General features: G+C 47.9%; 1 protein-coding gene across 2 annotated transcripts in view; it reads right to left on the minus strand.

Annotated features, from left to right (window-relative positions):
* Positions 1 to 591: 591 nt before the first annotated feature.
* Zbtb40 (zinc finger and BTB domain containing 40) overlaps positions 592 to 18704 on the minus strand; it is a 66249-nt gene continuing 48136 nt past the window's right edge. The window contains exons 9-19 of one of the 2 annotated variants that reach the window (XM_051173573.1): positions 17646 to 17847; positions 16970 to 17103; positions 15191 to 15359; positions 14433 to 14879; positions 13548 to 13754; positions 10652 to 10816; positions 8790 to 9004; positions 5543 to 5705; positions 4825 to 4911; positions 3279 to 3505; positions 592 to 1768 (exon numbers count right to left, since the gene is read on the minus strand). In XM_051173573.1, the coding sequence (XP_051029530.1) occupies positions 1574 to 1768; positions 3279 to 3505; positions 4825 to 4911; positions 5543 to 5705; positions 8790 to 9004; positions 10652 to 10816; positions 13548 to 13754; positions 14433 to 14879; positions 15191 to 15359; positions 16970 to 17103; positions 17646 to 17847 (2211 nt within the window). In that variant the 3' untranslated portion in view covers positions 592 to 1573. Of the gene's footprint in view, positions 1769 to 3278; positions 3506 to 4824; positions 4912 to 5542; positions 5706 to 8789; positions 9008 to 10651; positions 10817 to 13547; positions 13755 to 14432; positions 14880 to 15190; positions 15360 to 16969; positions 17104 to 17645; positions 17848 to 18704 lie in introns of both variants that reach the window. The other variant, XM_051173572.1, reaches the window with a different exon arrangement.

The following is an 18704-nucleotide window of genomic DNA, read 5'->3' on the forward strand; positions in this document are numbered from 1 at the left end:
TAGAAAGGGAAAGATTCCTTAGCTGATAAATTCCAGCAACCTGCATACATAATGAGGAAGATAGGCTTGACTGGGATATGCTGGCCAGAGTTGAAATTCAGCATGGAAACTCACCTGGGCTGCCTGTGCCCAGCTGAGGCCAAAGGGGAGCCTTTGAACACACTGTCTGGTTAAACTGCTACCTCCTGTCCTCCAGGGGGACAGCTGCAGGGATGGTGGCATTAAACACTGCTGTCTGGTTAAACCGATACCTCCTGTCCTCTGCAGTGAGCCAGCTGCAGGGATTGGTGACCAAGCACCTCATCAAGACCAGACTTGACCCTCATCTCTGCACATGGTCGTGTGAGCTGCACTTGGCCAGAAGGGGCAGGCTTATCTCTGATAGCAGGTGGCTTAAAGGCAACAGACCAAATCAGGGCATTCCTTTCTGTATGAAGTCAAGCCACACTAGGTACCAGGGAGCCCTGCCTGATGGGCAAAAACTGTGCTAGCCCACTTCGATCTTTGGGCTTCTAGGAAAGGAAGATAAATGTGAGCCCTTCTCTCTAAGCAGCAGGAACCAACATCCACCTAATTGCACTTCCAACTGGATTCCACAAGCCATCAATTACCAGACTGTATTTCAAAAACTAAAGATAAAAGGCTCTGTGACACTCAGGCTTGAATGGAGCACCGATCTGCAGTAAGCCTGCAGCCAGGGGAGCCCAGAGAGCAGGCCGTGCACCAGGCAGGTGGGCCAGTGGCAGGAGAAGCAGAGGCCCCCTGGGATGCTTCTCATCCGTCACATGCAGACACAGGCCTGCTGTTCATTAGGCTATCACATGCTTCAGAGGAAGCTAGCAAGAGGTCTCCAGGCTGAGGAGACGTTTCAGCCTCAATTACTGGAAGGCGTGGAAGGCCTGAGGATCACAGGGAAGCTCTCCACAAGGAATGCAGTGAAGAACATCCAGGAAGACAGACGCAGCTGGATGACCTCCCAGCAGCAATGCTCCGAAGCTTTGTTTTGGGAAAGACAGAGCAGGAGGGCTTCCTGTACTATTAACATTGCCACCTGCTTTAGAGTCAAACTCTGAGGGGCACCTGAGCAGAAGGGAGGATGGGGAAGGGCAGGCTGCTAAGCTGGGTTCCCTGGAGGCTGTGTTGGTGCTTTACAGGCAGAGGCACTGGTGGTGTATGCAGGCTGTCTGTGGGCTCAGGTAACCCCCCTGCTCCTGAGAGTATCCAGCATGCTGTATCTCCTTGGCCACCTTGGCCACCAGGTCCCACCAACTACTCCTTCAGACTCCAATTTCAGAAGCCAGACTTCCCGGGGGGGGGGGGGGTTGGAAGAATCTGGGCCTGAGCCACAGCCTGGAGGACTGAGGCTGTCTACCACACAGGCGGCAGTGTTGGCGTCAGAGGGGATGGCTTACACACTGTCCTAGGAAAACAACAATGATCTCCAAGTAAGAGCATTAGGGTGGGGTTAAGCGGAGCAGCTTGCCACTTGGGACCATAGTTAGAGCAGAGCCCGGCTGGCTGTGAGCTTCCTCTTAGGTACAGTACAGTCCCCCTCTATTAGAGGGGCACCCAGTCACTTGGCCTCACCACAGATCAGGGTGACAGTACCGTCCAGCAAATCTTCCACAGCTACTGCCACAAGCTCAGAGCTGTTCTGAGATGTCTGGGAATCTGGCAAGGTCACAAACACCTGTGAGCCAGCAAGTTGAGTCTCCTCTAACGTGATCACCTGTTCGGCTGGGGCCACTGGCTCTGGAGCTTGGATCACCTGAAAGGAAAGACAGGAAGGCTGCTCCGGGCAGTGTCCACAGTGAGCTCCCCAGAATTTACATGGCTCCAGTCTCACACGGTAATGATGATATTTACGCTCTCACCTGAGGAGAGCAATTACTTACACCTAATGGGAAGAGGGAAGTTTCATACACCAGTGATGCAAAAGAGAGGCAGGCAGACAATTTAAATAACTCTGTGCACTAAATTGCTATAATTTCGCTCAGTACGCCACCTCGGGGTGCATGGACTCTGTGATTACACCCCAGTGAACACTGGAGCAGCAGCTTGCACTGGCTTCTCCTGTCTCAGGGATGGCATTGCAGAGTAAGCGCCATGCAAGAGCTACAAGGAAACAGAGTGCTCGACCCAGAGCTTGGACCTCTCGGAGGCCGAAAGACTTCTTGGTGGCTCAGCTTGGTGGCTCAACTATGGCTTCTTCCAGTCTCTTCAGTCACTTGGCTCAGTGGCTGGTGGGGCAGACACAGGCTCCTGTCCCCTCCACAGGCCACAGCTGCCCCTACAAACCTGGACACTGTTAACAATGGCCTTCCCAGCTCTTCTGTGGTCCCTGCTACACCTCCAAGCTGATACTTTTGACAGCTTGATGCCTTGACATTTCTAAGGCAGTATGTCCCCAAGGGCATAGCCACCTGGCTCCAGACGACCAGCTAGGGTTGGAGAATGGGCACTGGGGAGGAAGGCAGGCTCAGCTCTGTGGCAGGGTTGTGGGGATAAGTTAACTGTGGTAGCCAGTTACCAGGTATCAGGTATTTCTAGTACTTCTGTAAACTACCCTGTGAACTGACTTCCTTCCTTTAGGATTGGAGATCTCTTCCACCTGCAAGACACTTTGTCTAAATCTTGTTTCTAGGAAGACAGAAGGAGAGCAGCTCAAGGTGGGACGACAATGGTAGCCTCACCTAGAATCCTGCCCACATGACCTGTCCCGCTCCTGAGAGGCTGCAAAACAAAGCTGGCTTACACCTGGACAGTGTGACAGCTGGACAGAGACTTCCATCAGTATACAACCCTACCCTAACTTCTCTAGGAACTACTGACAGCCGCCAGAAACCAGTTTCTTTTCCTGTCTGCTGCCTCTGGAGAAGATGGGAGAGCGGAAAGCAGCAGGGAAACAGGCTGGCTCAGGCTTGGCCATCACATATCAAGAGGCAGGCTCTTCACCAGGTAAGTGAAGGCACCGGCTTACACAAATGCATACTGTTATCCAGCCAGGGCCTTGCCCAGCAGAGTACAGCTAGCCTTTTCCAGGGTTTCCTGATAAACCTCCAGATCTCACAGTGCTTTTCAGGAGGTGGAGAATGTGAGAGCTGGAAGGCGAAACTGCTGTCCCACCTTGGCAAATTCCTGTTCCAGCGTCCCTCCATCTGGAGGCCACCAACAGACAGGAATTTTCTGCTGTCTGATAGGCAGAACGGAGATGCAAAGATCAGGAGGGCATCATGTCAGGGACCTGGGAGAGCCCCACACAGTGGCCCCAGACTCACCTGCACCATCTGAGAGGCGGCTGCCTGGGTCTCAGCGCCCATTACCTTTGGGTGCTCAGACTCCAAGTGGCCATCAAGCTGGGCCTGGGAAGTAAAGAGCTCCCCACAGAGCTCGCAGGGGAAGGTGCTCTCAGACTGCTTGAAGTGCTCTGTGGTGACATGGTGCTGCAGCGCCCCAGGAAAGCGGAAAGTGGCTGCACAGTACAGGCACCGGAATGGCTGCGACCCTGCAGGAGGCAGAAGACATTGTCTGACTGCGAGGGAATGACGGCTCAGGGCAGGGGAGGGAGGAGCAGCGAGGGTGGGGCAGTAGATGTAGGGCTCATACACCCTCCTTATGAAGCTGCAGATACACAGCAGGCTAGGGCCCTCAGACCACAGTGCCATTTGCAGTGGATTTTGGCTGAGTCATCTCTACTGGTGCCCACTATTTATTCATTAGCAGACAGCCTGACAATGGAACTGCATTGCCTCTAACCCCAGAAGCACCTTTTCCTATGCTGGGAATTGAACTTGTGGCCTTGAAATGCTAGGCAGGAAGCCTACCACCGAGCTTTACTATCTGCCTCAGGAAGTACATCTTGAGACTTCTGAATGGGATGGATGCACCTGACTGTTGCAGTCTAGACTGCAGTCAGGTGCATTATCAACAACCTATATGCACAAACATCAAAGCTAGCAGGACCAGAGCCTGTGGCTTAGGGGAACATCTCTAAACAGGATGGGGCATACTTTTACCTCCAAGGGATTCAGCAGTCTAAGAGGGAGAAGGCTACATTCCAAGACTGGGGACCAAAAGCAGTCTAATTTTATAAAGTGTTCAGGAGACAAAACCAATGGCTTCCTGTTCTTTGATGGAACCCTACAGCTTGTGCCCTGTAATCAATGCTCTGATGGCAAAGTAACACTGGAAAAGGGACCAGTGGTTACTCTGTGATGCTCGTCTTCCCTTAATTTATGTCTTATGTTTTCTTTTTTATGTATGTACCTGAATAAGTGATAAGATAAAAATTGGTATCAATTAAGACTAAATACTTCCGGGTAGTGGCACACCCACTCAGGAAGCAGAGGCAGGCATATCTCTGTAAGTCTGAGGCTAAACTGGTCTACAAAGCTAGCTCCAGAACAGCTATTAACAGAGAGAAACCTTGTCTTGAAAAACAAAAACAACAATAAAAACAAAACAAAAATTAAAAAGAAAAAAAAAAAAAACCACTAACCACTTTGAATAGCCTACAAATTCTAACCATAAAAAAGGCACAGCTTTGTTGGCAGCACTTTTCCTTCTTGATGTTTCTTTAAAAGTGGTTCAATTTATATTGGATGAAACACAGCACCAGTGACGGTCATGGTTCCCACACAAAGCTGCATACCGGGGCCAGGCCTGAAGCTTCCAGGGCTTCAGATGAGGTTGGGACTGATATGCCTGCCATCTTCCAGACAAAATGGAGGCACAAGACCAAAAAAGACTTAGGCTGTGAATGGTGGAGCCAGGACTCACTCCCCACTGCTGAGCTCAGAGACATGCAGAAGAGGAGCCACTGACCTGAATGCTGGCATTTGACGTGAACCTGTAGCAGGGCTGGAGTGGGGAAGAGCTCCTTACACTGGTCACACTCATGGAACTTTAGATCTGTGATTGGGAAAGGAAAGAAGTGGTCAGGACAAAGGACGGCTCGTCTACAGCTGGAGGGGAAGAGGGCTGGGTGGGGCGAGGACCCACATTCTACATAGCATCTGCCAACTGTTAGAAACCTGTGCCTGTAGAGATCTGTGTAACCTATTGGTAGAGAGCACTGATCTGCTCCAGACTATGGATGCAAAGGGGGTTGTGAGAATTAAATGACAAAATATACAAAGTGCTCGGCTGGTGCCCCGCACATAGGAAATGCTCTGTAACTGACAGCTGCTGTGATTAACCCCAAATGTACCTGCAAGGGAGGTATTAATAACTTCCATTCTGAAGGGAAGAAAACAGACTCAGAAAAAAGAGATGTCACCTGCCAAGGTCATGCAGCTGCTATGTGCTAGAGCCAAGACTCCCACCGGGACCCATCTGCCATGAAAGCCGACACCCTTTCCAGGAGCTGGCTGGAGCTTGCACTGCTCTGTGCTAAGGGGCTTGAGAAGTGCTGCCACTTAAACTACAGCTCCTGATGTATGGGTGTGGCCTCCTCTGGTGAGCTAGGGCAGAGCAGAGGCAATCACCACAGTGCCTGGGCAGAGGACACGAGTCCGTCTACCCTCGGCTGCACCAGCGTCACCTGCATGCGCTGCTTTGATGTGCTTCTTGTGTTCGATGGTGTTGGAAAAGGTCTTGTCACAGGAGCTGCACTGTAGTGATGAGAACTTGGGTGACCGATGGTTCTGGGCAGCAAACACATCTGGGTGGTGGATCCGATTGTGATACCACAGGCCAGACAATTGCTGCAAGGCATTTGGCAAATATTAGGTTCTAGACAGTTCCAGCAATGATGGATGTTCTGAGACAAGTTTATGCCCCTGGAGGCTGATGTTAGGGGAGAGGCCGCTACAGGCAGAGCTCAGTGAACCCTTCAGTGAGTCCTCACTCACACAAGCTTAAGTGGGGCTGGAAGGATCTACCTGTGGAGGCAGATTGCCATACAGAAGGGTTAGTTAGGGACTTGCCCAGGGCCACATCAGCAAATAGCCAGACTAGGGTCAAAGCCTGGCCTGATTGGAACATGTACGTGTTTAGTACACTAGGCTGGACCTCAGAGCTGCTGAGGCCTGGGGTGTGTAGACTGGCCTGCTGGAACAAAGCCAGAAGCTGCATCCATCCCTCTCTGGGCCTAGCTCTAAAAGTGCACTGGGGGCATCTCTCCACAAGTCCTTGGGCTCCTAGGGACCACACCCAGTCTTACTCCACATCACAGAGTGTGGCCTGGTACCGCACCAGCCCTCCATATATAAATCAGAGGTTGTTCTGTCTAAAATTTAGTCATAAGCAAGGCCTGTTGTTCTCTACGGCTAGTTTCTGGCAGATATGTTTCCTTTCTGGGCCTCTGTGCCATTTCACTTTAACCACACATTGATCTTCAAAGTAAAACCCAGAGCCCTTCCCTGAGAAGCAAACAGCAGGCAGCTGTTTAAAAGTCAACTAAGTACCATACAAGATTCAGACACTCTGTGTTTCCCATCTTTACGTGGCTTTTCCCCTGTATATTATTTTACTCTCTCTTTAAAGACTATTGTCTTAAACGATTTACTTCTCTATGACTGTACCCATTTTCTTTTCTCTCTTTAGTATCTAAGCACCTTTTTTATGCACCTGTATCTGTTCAGAGGTTTTCTTGGTCTGGACCTGATTTTACTAAATGCCTACAGCTGCACACTTGCAGGGTTCTCTGATGCATGAGCCAAATGAGCCAAACCATAAACTGCTAAGCAGTGGCTAGACTCTCAGCTGCTAATATATGGCCTGGCGGCTAGCTCCACCCACCTTGGGTCAGTGTGAGTGGAGCCTCATGCCTGTGGCCCTGGCCTGAAGTCAGTCATTATCCCAATTTTTTCAAGAGTTTCCTAAAGATACTGTCGCTCCTCCCAGACACCAGGAAGCAATCTAGAGAATAGGATGGCTACATCCCAAGAGGTGGGGTGGGTAGTTTTTGGTCATTCTATGGGTCATGGATATTTGTCATCGTTTAGAGGGGTTGGTTACAAGTTCTTATTGGTCATGGCCAGGAAAAAAAAAAATGAACAAAGGAGATTAGAATCAGAGATCTCTATCTGATGGGAAAAAAGGATGTATAATATAAGAATTATGGGATAAAATTATTGACTTTGGAGTCTACTTTTGAACAACCACTACTCTCAAATATTTTACATTGGTATGAATTTTTGTATATTGATATGAATTTAAGGTTATTTTTGTTATGCTGTGCATAAGTTTCTACTCTTGCTTAAGGTACTGTACCTATGCAGCTAATTTAAAGTGTAAAGTTTTAGTCCTTGAAAGCTATTTAGGATAATAAAGAAGGCTGAGTTAGTAGTTAGTCATCTATAACAAGCAAACTTATAGTCATGTTAGGTATGTTTTCAATGTCATACAAAGATATATTTTAGATAGACAGGAGGTCTTCAAACACTTCAAAGACTGACAGAATATGGCATTTAAAGTGTTTTAATAACATAAGGCTTTTCATGACAGTGAGACACATCTATTCTTGGAAGCACCAATTTACTTCAAAAAAGGATGATGGGCATCAAAGACTCTCCATACAGAGTTAGATTTCTTTGTGGCAAGGTTAGCTACTGGGTAAATAAACTACCCTTGCCTCAACTGCTGACAAAATGCTGTCCAAATTGAACAAGCAGAACACAAAAGAAAGTGACTCCTGAACTTTGCCAAGACAAGATAGGATAGTCCTTTAAAATTCCTGCTTCATAGAAGTCTGTATGCTGGGCCTATAGGCTAAAGATGGATGCCACAACATTGCAGAGGAAACTTGGAGGACTGTCCAGGCAGCCAGCTGTCTCTGTCATTTATATAATTTTGGAAGTTGTTTGCCCTATATTTCCTGTTTACTCAGGTAATATTATATCCTTCTCCAGTCTCTAATGGAGTTGAAGACAAGATAATTTTTTTGTTTTTCTTGTTTTTGTTTTTCTTGTTATCAAATTCAAAATAGAAACTTACACAAGAGATGTAAAGTTTATAAGGTTGAGAAATATAAAAGCTTAAATTGTTTATCTAAGAAAAGGTTTTTAGGTCTAAAAGGAGAGTTTAAAGGATGATAATAAAGTCATGATAAAAAAAAGTGGTTTAGGTATAAAACTTTAAATTCATCAAGATAAGATAGATAATAGAGAATATTTTCTCCAAATATGCCAAATATAAATGAACTGGACATTGTGAGTATAATTATTACCCATATTATATTCTTATTATATATGTTTAATTGTATATAATTCTTACTGTACATAGTTTTACTGTGTTAGAGTTAAAACTTTTCCTTTTGTTTAGACAAAAAGGGGATAGTTGTACATGGTGTGAAGATACATTGTTGTGATTGGTTTAATAAAGAGCTGAATGGTCAATAGTTAGTCAGGAGGTATAGGCATGACTTCTGGGCAGAGAAAGGAAGTAGGAGGAGATAACTGAAGCATGCAGAGACACCAAGGGAGCAAATCAGACATACAAGACAGAGGAAAGGTAACCAAGCCACATGATAGAATATAGAGTACTAGAAAGAGGTTAATTAAGTTTTAAGAACTAGTTAGGAAAAAGCCTAAGCTAAGGCCTAGTTTTCGACATTAATAATAAATCTCTATGTCATTATTTGTGAGCTGGCAGACCAAAAAACACCTGACTAAAGTCTGCTGGGGATATAACCCAGGGCCTCATGGATGATAAGTGTATGCTCACTGAGTATACTCCAGGCCATGCCTTTTCAAAGTCAAATGGTCTGTCACATCTTGGAAACAAACTTGGACAACATGCAAGAAACAAACACCAATGGGGAGTAAGGCAGTGATGGGGGCATGCACCTGATAAGCCTTGTTGCAGATCCCACAGCTAAAGGGCTTCCCTCCAACATGGGTCACCATGTGCCGCTCCAGCATGGAAGGGGCACTGAAGATCTTCCCACATGTGGGACAGGGATGGTATTCTTTGGAGTGCACCTTGTGGATATGCTTCCGGTGATCCTGCAGTGTAGGGAAGCTCATCTTGCATTTCTTGCAGTCATAAGGATCTTCGATGTCTGCTTCCAGGCAGGGCATCCATGGGGGGGGGGCAGAGGGAGACAATAGCACAAGCAGCAGTCAGTGATATGCCACTGCTTCACACAGCAAGATGAAAGGATGCTCAGACTTCCTGTGGGGCCAGAGTCCAAGGACGCTAAGTCAGTGTGACAACAATCTGGCTCTACTTCCTTTCCCCAAGAGGCAGGAGCCCTCCAAGCCTTTGGACTCACCACCTATTTGTGCAGAGTCAAACTGCTCACCTCTACCACTTGCTTCCCGTCTTACATGTCAGACTCCCTCCAACATGAGTCTACTTACAGGGAGTATCATGCTTGTTCTCCCTGTTCACAGTGACAGGTCTGTCTTCCACTTCCCATCATACCCTCTAGAGTGTCACTGTGTCTCCTGCCAGGGGCAGTAAGGGGACAATTTTTTGGTCTCCAGTTAAGATCCAACAAGAAAGCCTTTGCACTGGGCAGGTGTGTTCAGAAGAGGAGATGATGGGAGATGTCATTCTGTATATGTTTCTCATACTGGTTAATGAATAAAGCCAATAGGAAAGCTAGATAGGAGGGACTAGGAGACAAGGAGGAAATAGGAAGTAGTAAGGAGAGTCAAGATCCATCTAGTCTGGAGAGACTAGAACCACCAGCCGCCTCTGGCTGGTAAGACCAAGTGGAAATACATAGAAATGGTTTAATAATTAACACGGAGCTAGCCGATAAGAAACTAGTAATGGGCCAACAGATTATATCAAATACAGAGTCTCGGTGTGCTTATTTGGGGCTGGCGCGGTGGCGGGACCAGACCAGGCAGCGGGAGGAAAAACCGAACTCTTTACAGAGGAGGGTCTAGTGTGAGTCTTACCTTAAGATTAGGAATATCAAGGTTTAGAGATCAACCATACCTTTTTCAAGGATCTAACTAGGAAGAGGTCTTATCTATACATCCATGGACATGCCAACTCCTCAGTGGGACTTCAAAATAGGAACTACTGCTGATGGACACCTTTGCCATCTAGATGACAGAGGACATCAATCTTTTTCTTAAAGCAACTGAAAGCAAAATATTTTGGTAATAAAATCCTCTGTCCACAAGAACGGTCCAAGTCATAGCTTCACCTGCATATAGAGTGACTCTGCTTTACTCAGCAATCCTGCCCAGAGAAACCTTCAGAATCTCTGGCTAGCTTCCCCATGGAATTGCCAGGTTTACACTGTCTTTTAAGGTACTCTGGCAGTTTCTATGAGCAACACTGCGGTCAGGCAAAAGTGGGGCCTGAACATTGGGTTTGTGTGAATGGTGCTCTCTAGGGTATGCCAGTGGGCTCTAGGGTATCAAAGATTAAGTTTGAAGATTAAGTGTTACTCTTTCCTGATCCTTCTACCCATCCTCACTTCTTCCTACATAATTTGCTTCTGCTAGTCAAACACTGTGATGGGAGCTAAAGAGACAAGGAGACAGGCTGGACAGAGAAGCAGGAAGCACACAGAGATATGCTAAGGAGGGACTCAAAGATTGCGGGTTTCACAACCTTGTGAGTGAGGAGAAGGCCCAGAATGAAGCCCAGCTCTGGCACAGTGACATCTTCGTTATGTCATAGGTCTCCTGAGTGTCAAGCATGGCCTGTGGTGCCTGACACTGCAATCGCAGTATGTACGTACTGTGAAAGGTGTGCAGGTGGATGGAGAGGCCATTGGCTTGCCGAAAGCCCTTTCCACAGTCCCTGCAGACATACGGCTTGTCCCCAGTGTGGGTCCTCACATGCCGGGACAGCTCGATGGATTGGGCGAACACAGCATCACAGTATTGGCATGCGTACATTTTCCCTGCAAATGCATGTGAGCGTGTGAGAACAAGCAGTACTGAACACGGACGGCACTCCTGCAAACAGAACCAACTCTAAAGCACACACCAGAGAAATGTCACTGGCAGGTGACATTACCTCGGGCAATGCTGGGTAAGTCTGAGGCACCTCATCAAACGCAGGTGCCTTGCAATCATAACCCATCACACAATGGGTGAGCACAACTGGATGGGGAACAAAGCTCTTGTCTCTAAGAGAACCCGTTTATTTATCAGGTTTCTGCAGAGAGAAAGAGCCCACTCCACTTCCAGCCAGAGATAGGTCCTTCTGTCCAGAAACGTGAGTTAGATCTTGTAAAACACAGTGTGATCTTGCAAAACACAGCCAAGACTACGGGAGACCTGTCTCACAACTAAATCTAACATGGATTCCCACTACTACAAAGGTGAGCTAGGGATTCAGAGGGGACAAGGCCTTCTAGTGACCCACTGCAGTCAGCCCACAGCCCTTGAATCCTTCACTTTCCCATGTGCATGAGAACGTGAGTTAAAAAAATAAGTGATGAGCAAGACTGGAGACCTGGCATCTGACACCAGGATCCCAGCTCCTCCCAGGCCAGGAAGCAGCCACTGGGGAGCAGGGTTGCAGATCAGCAAGCCCAGTGCTAGGCCCCCTTCAGCTAGAGCAGCAGCCCTGTTCCCATTTTTTTACTGACCAGGCTTTGAGTAAGATTTTGTACAAGTATGCACACGCATACAAACACATATGCACAGTGTAAACCCCGGCCTATCATCACTCTCATCCAAACTCTTTGGTGGCTTCTTATAGTCAGTGCTGTGACCGAGTCAAGTATCTTGCGATGAGAGACTGTACTATTCTATTGAGATGACCTAGGGGAATCCCAGATAAGAGGGAGGACGTAGAGTCCAAGGAGGAGGCCTACAGTAGGTGCAGAGGCTGGGGTGATGTGGCCCAGAGCCAAGGAAGCATCTAGAAGCTTCTCGGTGATAAACTGAGTCTCCTGATGAAACCATCCCAGATGAAACCTTGGTTTTAGCATTCAGGACCCTTTTAAAAATAACTACTTACTCCCTGCTGGTAATAACACATGTTATTTCAAGCTATTAGTTTTATTAATTCATGAAAACAGAAAACTGAAGTCCTTTCCTTGGCTAGTAGAAAACCCTGCAAATCTTGGCCTTTGACAGCCCATCTCTGAACACTGCCTCTTAATGTAGTCCCCTCATGATTCTGCATCCAGCTCTCTGTGGTCCATCTGAAGCTCATTTGCACTAAGGATGTCCCTCTGGCTGGATTGCGTATCCCTCTGAGTCCATCACTGATGGTGTGAACAGCACACACCAGCTCTGTCCTTCTCCGTTGCTCCCAGCCTTAGTTTCCACATGGCAATGATGGCCCTTTCCATTTCTGTCCCACATGTGTATAGCCCTAGCTGTCCTTGAACTCAGGGATCCACTTGCCTCTGCTTCTGGGATTAAAGGCAAGGGCCACCATGGGCCTGGCAAGCAAGTGTTTCCTGAGGGTCTTTTGTTGCCATGTACTGTTCTAAGTTCTCTGGGAAGACTAGCAACTCTGTCATCACAGAGCCTTGCGCTCTAACGCATAACGAATTATGATGCAGATGCCCTTCACAGGGGAAGCATGAGGAGAAATTATAAAACAAAAGAACCGGTTGAGAGCAGTTTTCACAAAAGAGGCCAAAGAACCATCACAAGAAGGTGTACCTGGGAAGGAAGAGGAGCAGAACCCTCTGAAGGGAAGGGCCCCGAGATAGGAAACGAGCACAGAAGGCCTGGACAAAAGTGCCTGATGGGCCTGAGGCCTGGCAAGGAAACTAGTGCGTGCAGCAGGGTGTGGGTGAACAAGCGTGATGAGCACAGAGGTCAGAGTGGTGCCGGGCACGATCATGGTCAGCCCAGCAGGCTCTCAGGACTCAGACTCCCACTGCAGATGAAAAGCCACTGCACTGCTGAGCAAAGAAGCGGCCTGCTACGGTCTAGTTTCAAAAGAAAAGAGGGTGCTGGAGACATGGCTCAGCGGTTCACAGCATTGGCTACTCTTCCAGAGGACTCAGGTTCAATTCCCAGCACCCACATGGCAGCTCACAACTGTCTGTAATTCTAGTCCCAGGGGATCTGACACCCTTACACAGACATATATGTAGACAGAACACCAATTTACATAGAAATAAGTAAATTGGTTTTTTTTTTTAAAAGGGTAGAGGGAATGCTTAGACAAAGATGCTTTGAGGCCATGGAAACCAGCCAGATAAGGTGATGGAGGCATGGCTACTCACACCTAGGAGCTCTGAGTCCTTCCCTGACCAGTCACTGGACTGGTCCCACCATGGTCTCCTCCACCATCCTAGGATGCTTCCTAGTGATGTACTGATAGGGTTCCACCCATCTCTACCCCTCCCCAACCCTTAGGTCAGCAGGTTCAAGAGCACAGAATTCCAGAATAGTCACCTTGCACTTAGCACAGCCAAGCCACAGAAGCATTCCATCACTTCTCTCTCTTGCTCCAAGGCTATTGTGAGTGCCAACAATGCCAGGATGCATGTTAATTTCTGCTCTAGCCCACTCTTCTGAAGTCCTCCTGGGGAGCATTCTACAGCCCATGCATATGGGGTTACTTATGCTTTACTTTTCCAACTACTGTGCCTGCCTACGGCCAAATGGGGTTTAGCTCCCCGAGTGGCACTGTGCAGGAAAAAGAAGGGTGCCCCTCACCTTCCGAGTGCTTCTTCTTGGTGTGGTAAGCCAGGGCAGAAGCCTGTGTGAAGGTCATGAGGCAGTGTTTGCACATGAATGGGCGGTCCCCGGTGTGAAGGCGCAGGTGGTTCTTTAGAGTAGAGTTGGCTGCGAACTTTGCCCCACATTCTTCACAGGAGAAAGGTTTCTCATCGAAGTGCTCGGTCAGCTTGTGGTACTGCATGCCTAGGTAGGAGTACCAGGCCCCCAGGAGAAACCATCCGTCAGTCAGGAACACAGCAGGAGGATGTTCAAACAAGCTGCATTTACCAAGCTCATGCCTGACCACAGGCCAGGCCACACTGGCTTCAGCACTGCCTGTCTTACAGCTCACTGGTTCACTCCCTGCTTCCCAGTCAGCTTAGCCTCACTCCCAGTTGAATCCAGTATAGACATTCTTAGCCGATCTTCTCCATTCACTCCTCTCATTTCATGTTTCATTGGGTTTACCTTACACCTGAGGCAAGGCAAACTGATTCTGACTTAATACCTTAGGGTTTCCATATCGATAAATTTCTTACCAGTAAGTAAATGGGATGTGGGCATCAACAAGCTAGACGTCAAACATCTACCCACAATTATAATCTGCGGGGTGTGGGTGTGGTGCTAGGTGTTTAGTTCTTCTTCTATCTACAAATCCCCTAACAATGCAGAATGGTGGGGTGCAGGACCGCCCTCATAGTTGGGAGAGCAATGCTCAGGGAGCCCATTGCTGAGCCTATACTCTTCTCAGAACAGCATCGAGCTTCTACGAACCTATCCTAGTGCCGAAGCCATCCACTCATGGTACAACCAGGGGGCCAGGCTGGAGCCCAAGCTACAACATCTGCAGCCACTGTCCTCTGTGACTGCCTTCTGACCTACCTGAGGCATGGGCAAACTCTCTACCGCAGAGGTCGCACGCCACTGGCAGCCGCTTCTTCTTCTTCTTGGGGGCGTCGGGCTCTCCGCCTGTGCTGTGGGTCTCCGGCTCCTTCTCCAAGTCCTTGGTCTCACCGCTGTCCTTGCACTGCACCTGTTTGCTCTTGGCCACCCGGCAGCGCTTCATGTGCACCTTCAGACGACAGTAGAAATGGAAGCTCTTGTCACAGGCTTTGCAGATGAAGCTCTTCTTGGCAGAGTCCGGGGAGGCAGAAGCGTCTTTCTCTCGTTGCTCTGGCACGGACCCAGGTTCCCCCTGATCCTTTTGTTCCACAGGCTGGCAGTCTTCTCTGGCTGCGTTGGCTGCCTTCTCCTCTTTGTCCTTGGCTCCAGGGTGAAACCTATCACTCACCGTCAACCTCTCCTCTCCATTTTCCTTGGTAAGAAACCCTGCACGGGAGAACACTCGTGGCTCTAGGGCTCGGCTTCTATTATGTTTTGCAACTTTTCTAACGCACGCTTAGACGTGACTGGATTATCTGGGTCCTCAGGAAACTTAGAAGTAATATTGCTGTCATCTTTACTTCCCACTAAACACAAATAGCACCATGTCACACCTGCGCTCCTGGCTGTTAGGTACCAAGAGCACATAAAAGGAGACATATCTTGAAACAGGACATCCTCTCACATCAACCACTGTTTCTTATACTCAATATAGAAAGTGCCCTGGGGTCTAGCAGGCCCCAACCCCTGTTCCTTACCAATATGTGTCAACTCCTGTATAAGGGGTTGCAGGCCTGGGAAAGACTTGTGGACATCACACAGGAGGTGACAGATTGCAGTGGCCGAGACAGATTTTTCCGTGGCCCTGCTTAGCACTGCTCTCAGAGCTGCTTCAGGGCTCAATGTCTCGGAGGGTATGCTCAGCATCTAAATGAAAACAAGAGACAGAGCAGTGTTAACATCAGATTTTCTTCACGCTCTTCAATGGGGGTAGGGGGTTGAATTCTAGAAGACACAGAGCTTTCTAGGTGGCTTACAATTCTCTGTGAGAGAAATGAACTTCTTAGCACCTGGCACCTCTCAAGGAGCTCTAAGCAAGCCTGGGCGGCAGAGCAGGATATAAAATTATAAAACTAAGTAAGCATGGGAAGCCTGGGAGGGGGGGCGAGCAGGGTGTAAGATTATAGAACTAAGCAGGGCAGGATATAGGATTCTAGAAGTGAGCATGGGAAGCCTGGGCGTGGGGGGTGAGGGGTAAGGGGTGAGGAGTAATAAGATTCTAGAAGCATGGGAAGCCTGGTGGGCAAGGTTCAGGATTCTAGATCTGCGTGCATGCATGCATGCGTGTGTGTCTATAGCATTTAGCAGCGGCTGCTTCTATAGAGAACAGGATAATTTTTCATAATATATAATTGTCTCCATGTCTAGAAGTAATTCTGCATAGAGAGTGGCTTCATATTTTTAGACACTTAGATGTACCCTTTTAAATATCATTTTTCTTTCATAAGAAACGGCGTTTTAAAGCAGGTTCAAATAGAGGCTTTAAAGAGGCCAGGAATATGATTTCAAAGCTGTCCTCTTTCAGAATGTTAGCACTGTGGGCAGAGTCAGCACACTGAGAAAATAAAGTGAGACCATCCACAGATGGCCATGTGGAACTTTCATTTCAGAAGGTATTTTATTTCTGCTTTTTTTCAGGTCTATCTAAATAACCCTGATGCCCCTGGAGGCAGGCAGGAGACTAATTAGTGAGGCTAAAGCGATCAACGGCAGAGGCCCCAGCTCTGAAGTGCACAACTCTCTGGAGAGAGATGGGCAGATGAGCCTTACCTCTGGAGCTCTGCAGGGGCATGTGCCGCCTTCTTCCTGTCTGAGAGGCAGCCTGAGGTGGGGCTGCTGCCAGTGGAGATGGTTAGAAACCTGCCCTTTTGTCTATGTGGATCAAAAGGACGTTCCAGGTACATCTGTGGTTTAATTTTATGTTCCTTTACTATCCTTCCCTGTTGGAGATGTACATACCCAGATCTGAACATCTCTTCTGAGTCTTCCTCAGCCCCCATCTAGACTTTCTGGGATGCCGGTCACATTGTGAGAGGCCTCGAAGAAAATGAGCTGGCACTATTTGCTGCCCCATATGGGCAAAGCTTAGTTCTATCTATGTTTATCTTGGCTCCTTCGAGAAGCCAGAAGAAAACATGCAATAAGACCAACTTCCTTCATCTGAGACCAGCTGCTTCTGAGAACATGATAGAGAAAGAGTCATCATTTCTCCAGCTGAGGCAATTGGAAGGTATGTTCGCTGGGCTTGTGTCACTGGCTTAAATTCTGGCTTCACTGCCTTCTCACCAGTGCCTGAGACCAGAAACGCGAACCACTCCCTCACCAGCTTCCTAGACTGGAAACAACTGTGGAAGCCTGCACTCTCCTATACGCAGTAGGTATACTGTAGAGAATGACGATGGCTCCAGCCATCTACCCTGCATAGTTCTAGAGAATTCGGTGACCCACCAGCCTTTACCCACTCCTCCACTCCCCACCTCTCTGATCATCTCAGCCAGGTGCTCATCCTCCGAAGAGAGGTGCCTGAGCTCTAGCATCTGCTGCATGGCCTCTGTGACCAGCTTGCTATGCCTCAGGATTGCTTCCAACACAGTGCTCTCTGGGGCAGTCACTGAAAGAAAGAGAGACCAGAAACTCAGCCAACCACGGGTGTCATTTTCTCCTTCACGTCTCCACTCCATTCTTCACAAAGACAACTTGTGTCATCTGTTGCTTCATTTGGACTAGGAGTGAGGAGGACAGCTAACCACTGTAGTCAGAACATAATAATGAATAAGGGCTTGTCAGTACCCACATCCCCAAACACAAATGTTCTTGTATTTCCTTTGACACAAAAGCCTTTGTGTGTTTTTACCACCCGATGTTTCCATGCATGTGGATGCTGTGGCCCTGTTTGAATCAGGACTCACTATCTAGCTCCTCAAACACCACTTTTTTGAACACACTCAAAACCCTTACTTCTTGCTTTCCTCAAGCACACAGCACCTTGGTCACCTACGGTCACCCCATTGTGCAGGAGAACTCAGAAACTTACTTGCCATTGCTTCTGAGGGGTGGGACACAGATGGCAACTGTAAGAGAGTCCTCTTATTTCCTGGGGGTCAAGAGTTGTCTCTACTGGGCCAATACCAAGGCAGAGCACAGACAACTCACCTGCCCGGAAGAAAGTCCCAGTGCCAGGTTCCTTTCCTATTTCCTCCAAGAGCAGATTCAGTGGGCAGGTCTGGGTCTCTTGAGCTGCTAGCAGCAGCTGCCAGATGGCTGTTGCAGGGAGAGTCTGCCTCTCCAGAGCTGCTGACATGAGGGAACTGAAGCCAGCTGAGCCAGGGGCCTGTTTCACGAGTGTCTCCATAACCTTCAAGATGCAACATAAACATGGGTGTAAGAGACTGGTCCTGAGCTGGGGCAAAACATTTAAGTCTCAGTACTGGGTCCAGGTGAATGTGCTGTGGAGGGGGAGGTCTTTTCAATATTCACCTCTCTTAACCTGGGACACTTTTAAAATCAAATTTACTTTGTATGTAAGGGGGTGGGGTATGGAGTCAGGGACACAGCCTAGTAGTAGAGAACTTATTTAACATACACGATGCCCTGGGTATGGCTTCTAACACACACACACACACACACACACACACACACACACACACACACACACACCACACACACACACTAATCTTAGCTGAAAGTCTCTGTTTCTCTGTCTCTCTCTCTCCCCGTGTGTGTGTGTGTGTGTGTGTGTTTTGGTTGGCTGGCCTTGAACCCATAATCCTCTTCTACTAAACCTGGCTACTACTGACAGAGTTCCTATCTATGATGAAGTTCTTCATTTTTTCTCATGAATGCTTCTCTTGATTACTGTAGAACTATGCAGTACAAAATACTTACAAAATATAACTATTTAGGCCAGTGAAGTGACCGAGGGAGTAATGACGCTGGTCACCAACTCTAATGGCCTCGGTTTGATCTCTAGACCTCTCCTGATAGGAGAGAACCGACTCCCACAAGTTGTCCACTCTACAAACTAAACAAACAAAACTTAAAAAAAAAAAAAAAAAAAGAAAAAAGAAAAAAAAGAAACTGCAACTACTCTATTTGGCATTTACCCTAAGAAAATGAGTCACCTTCCAGTTCTCCTTCTTGGCATTTCTCAACATAGCGGTGTATATGTATTTATAGAAAATGTAAATGTGTGTGTACATAGCCATGTCTTCC

Source organism: Phodopus roborovskii, unplaced genomic scaffold (assembly GCF_943737965.1).
Source record: "Phodopus roborovskii unplaced genomic scaffold, PHOROB, whole genome shotgun sequence".
Classification (NCBI taxonomy): domain Eukaryota; kingdom Metazoa; phylum Chordata; class Mammalia; order Rodentia; family Cricetidae; genus Phodopus; species Phodopus roborovskii.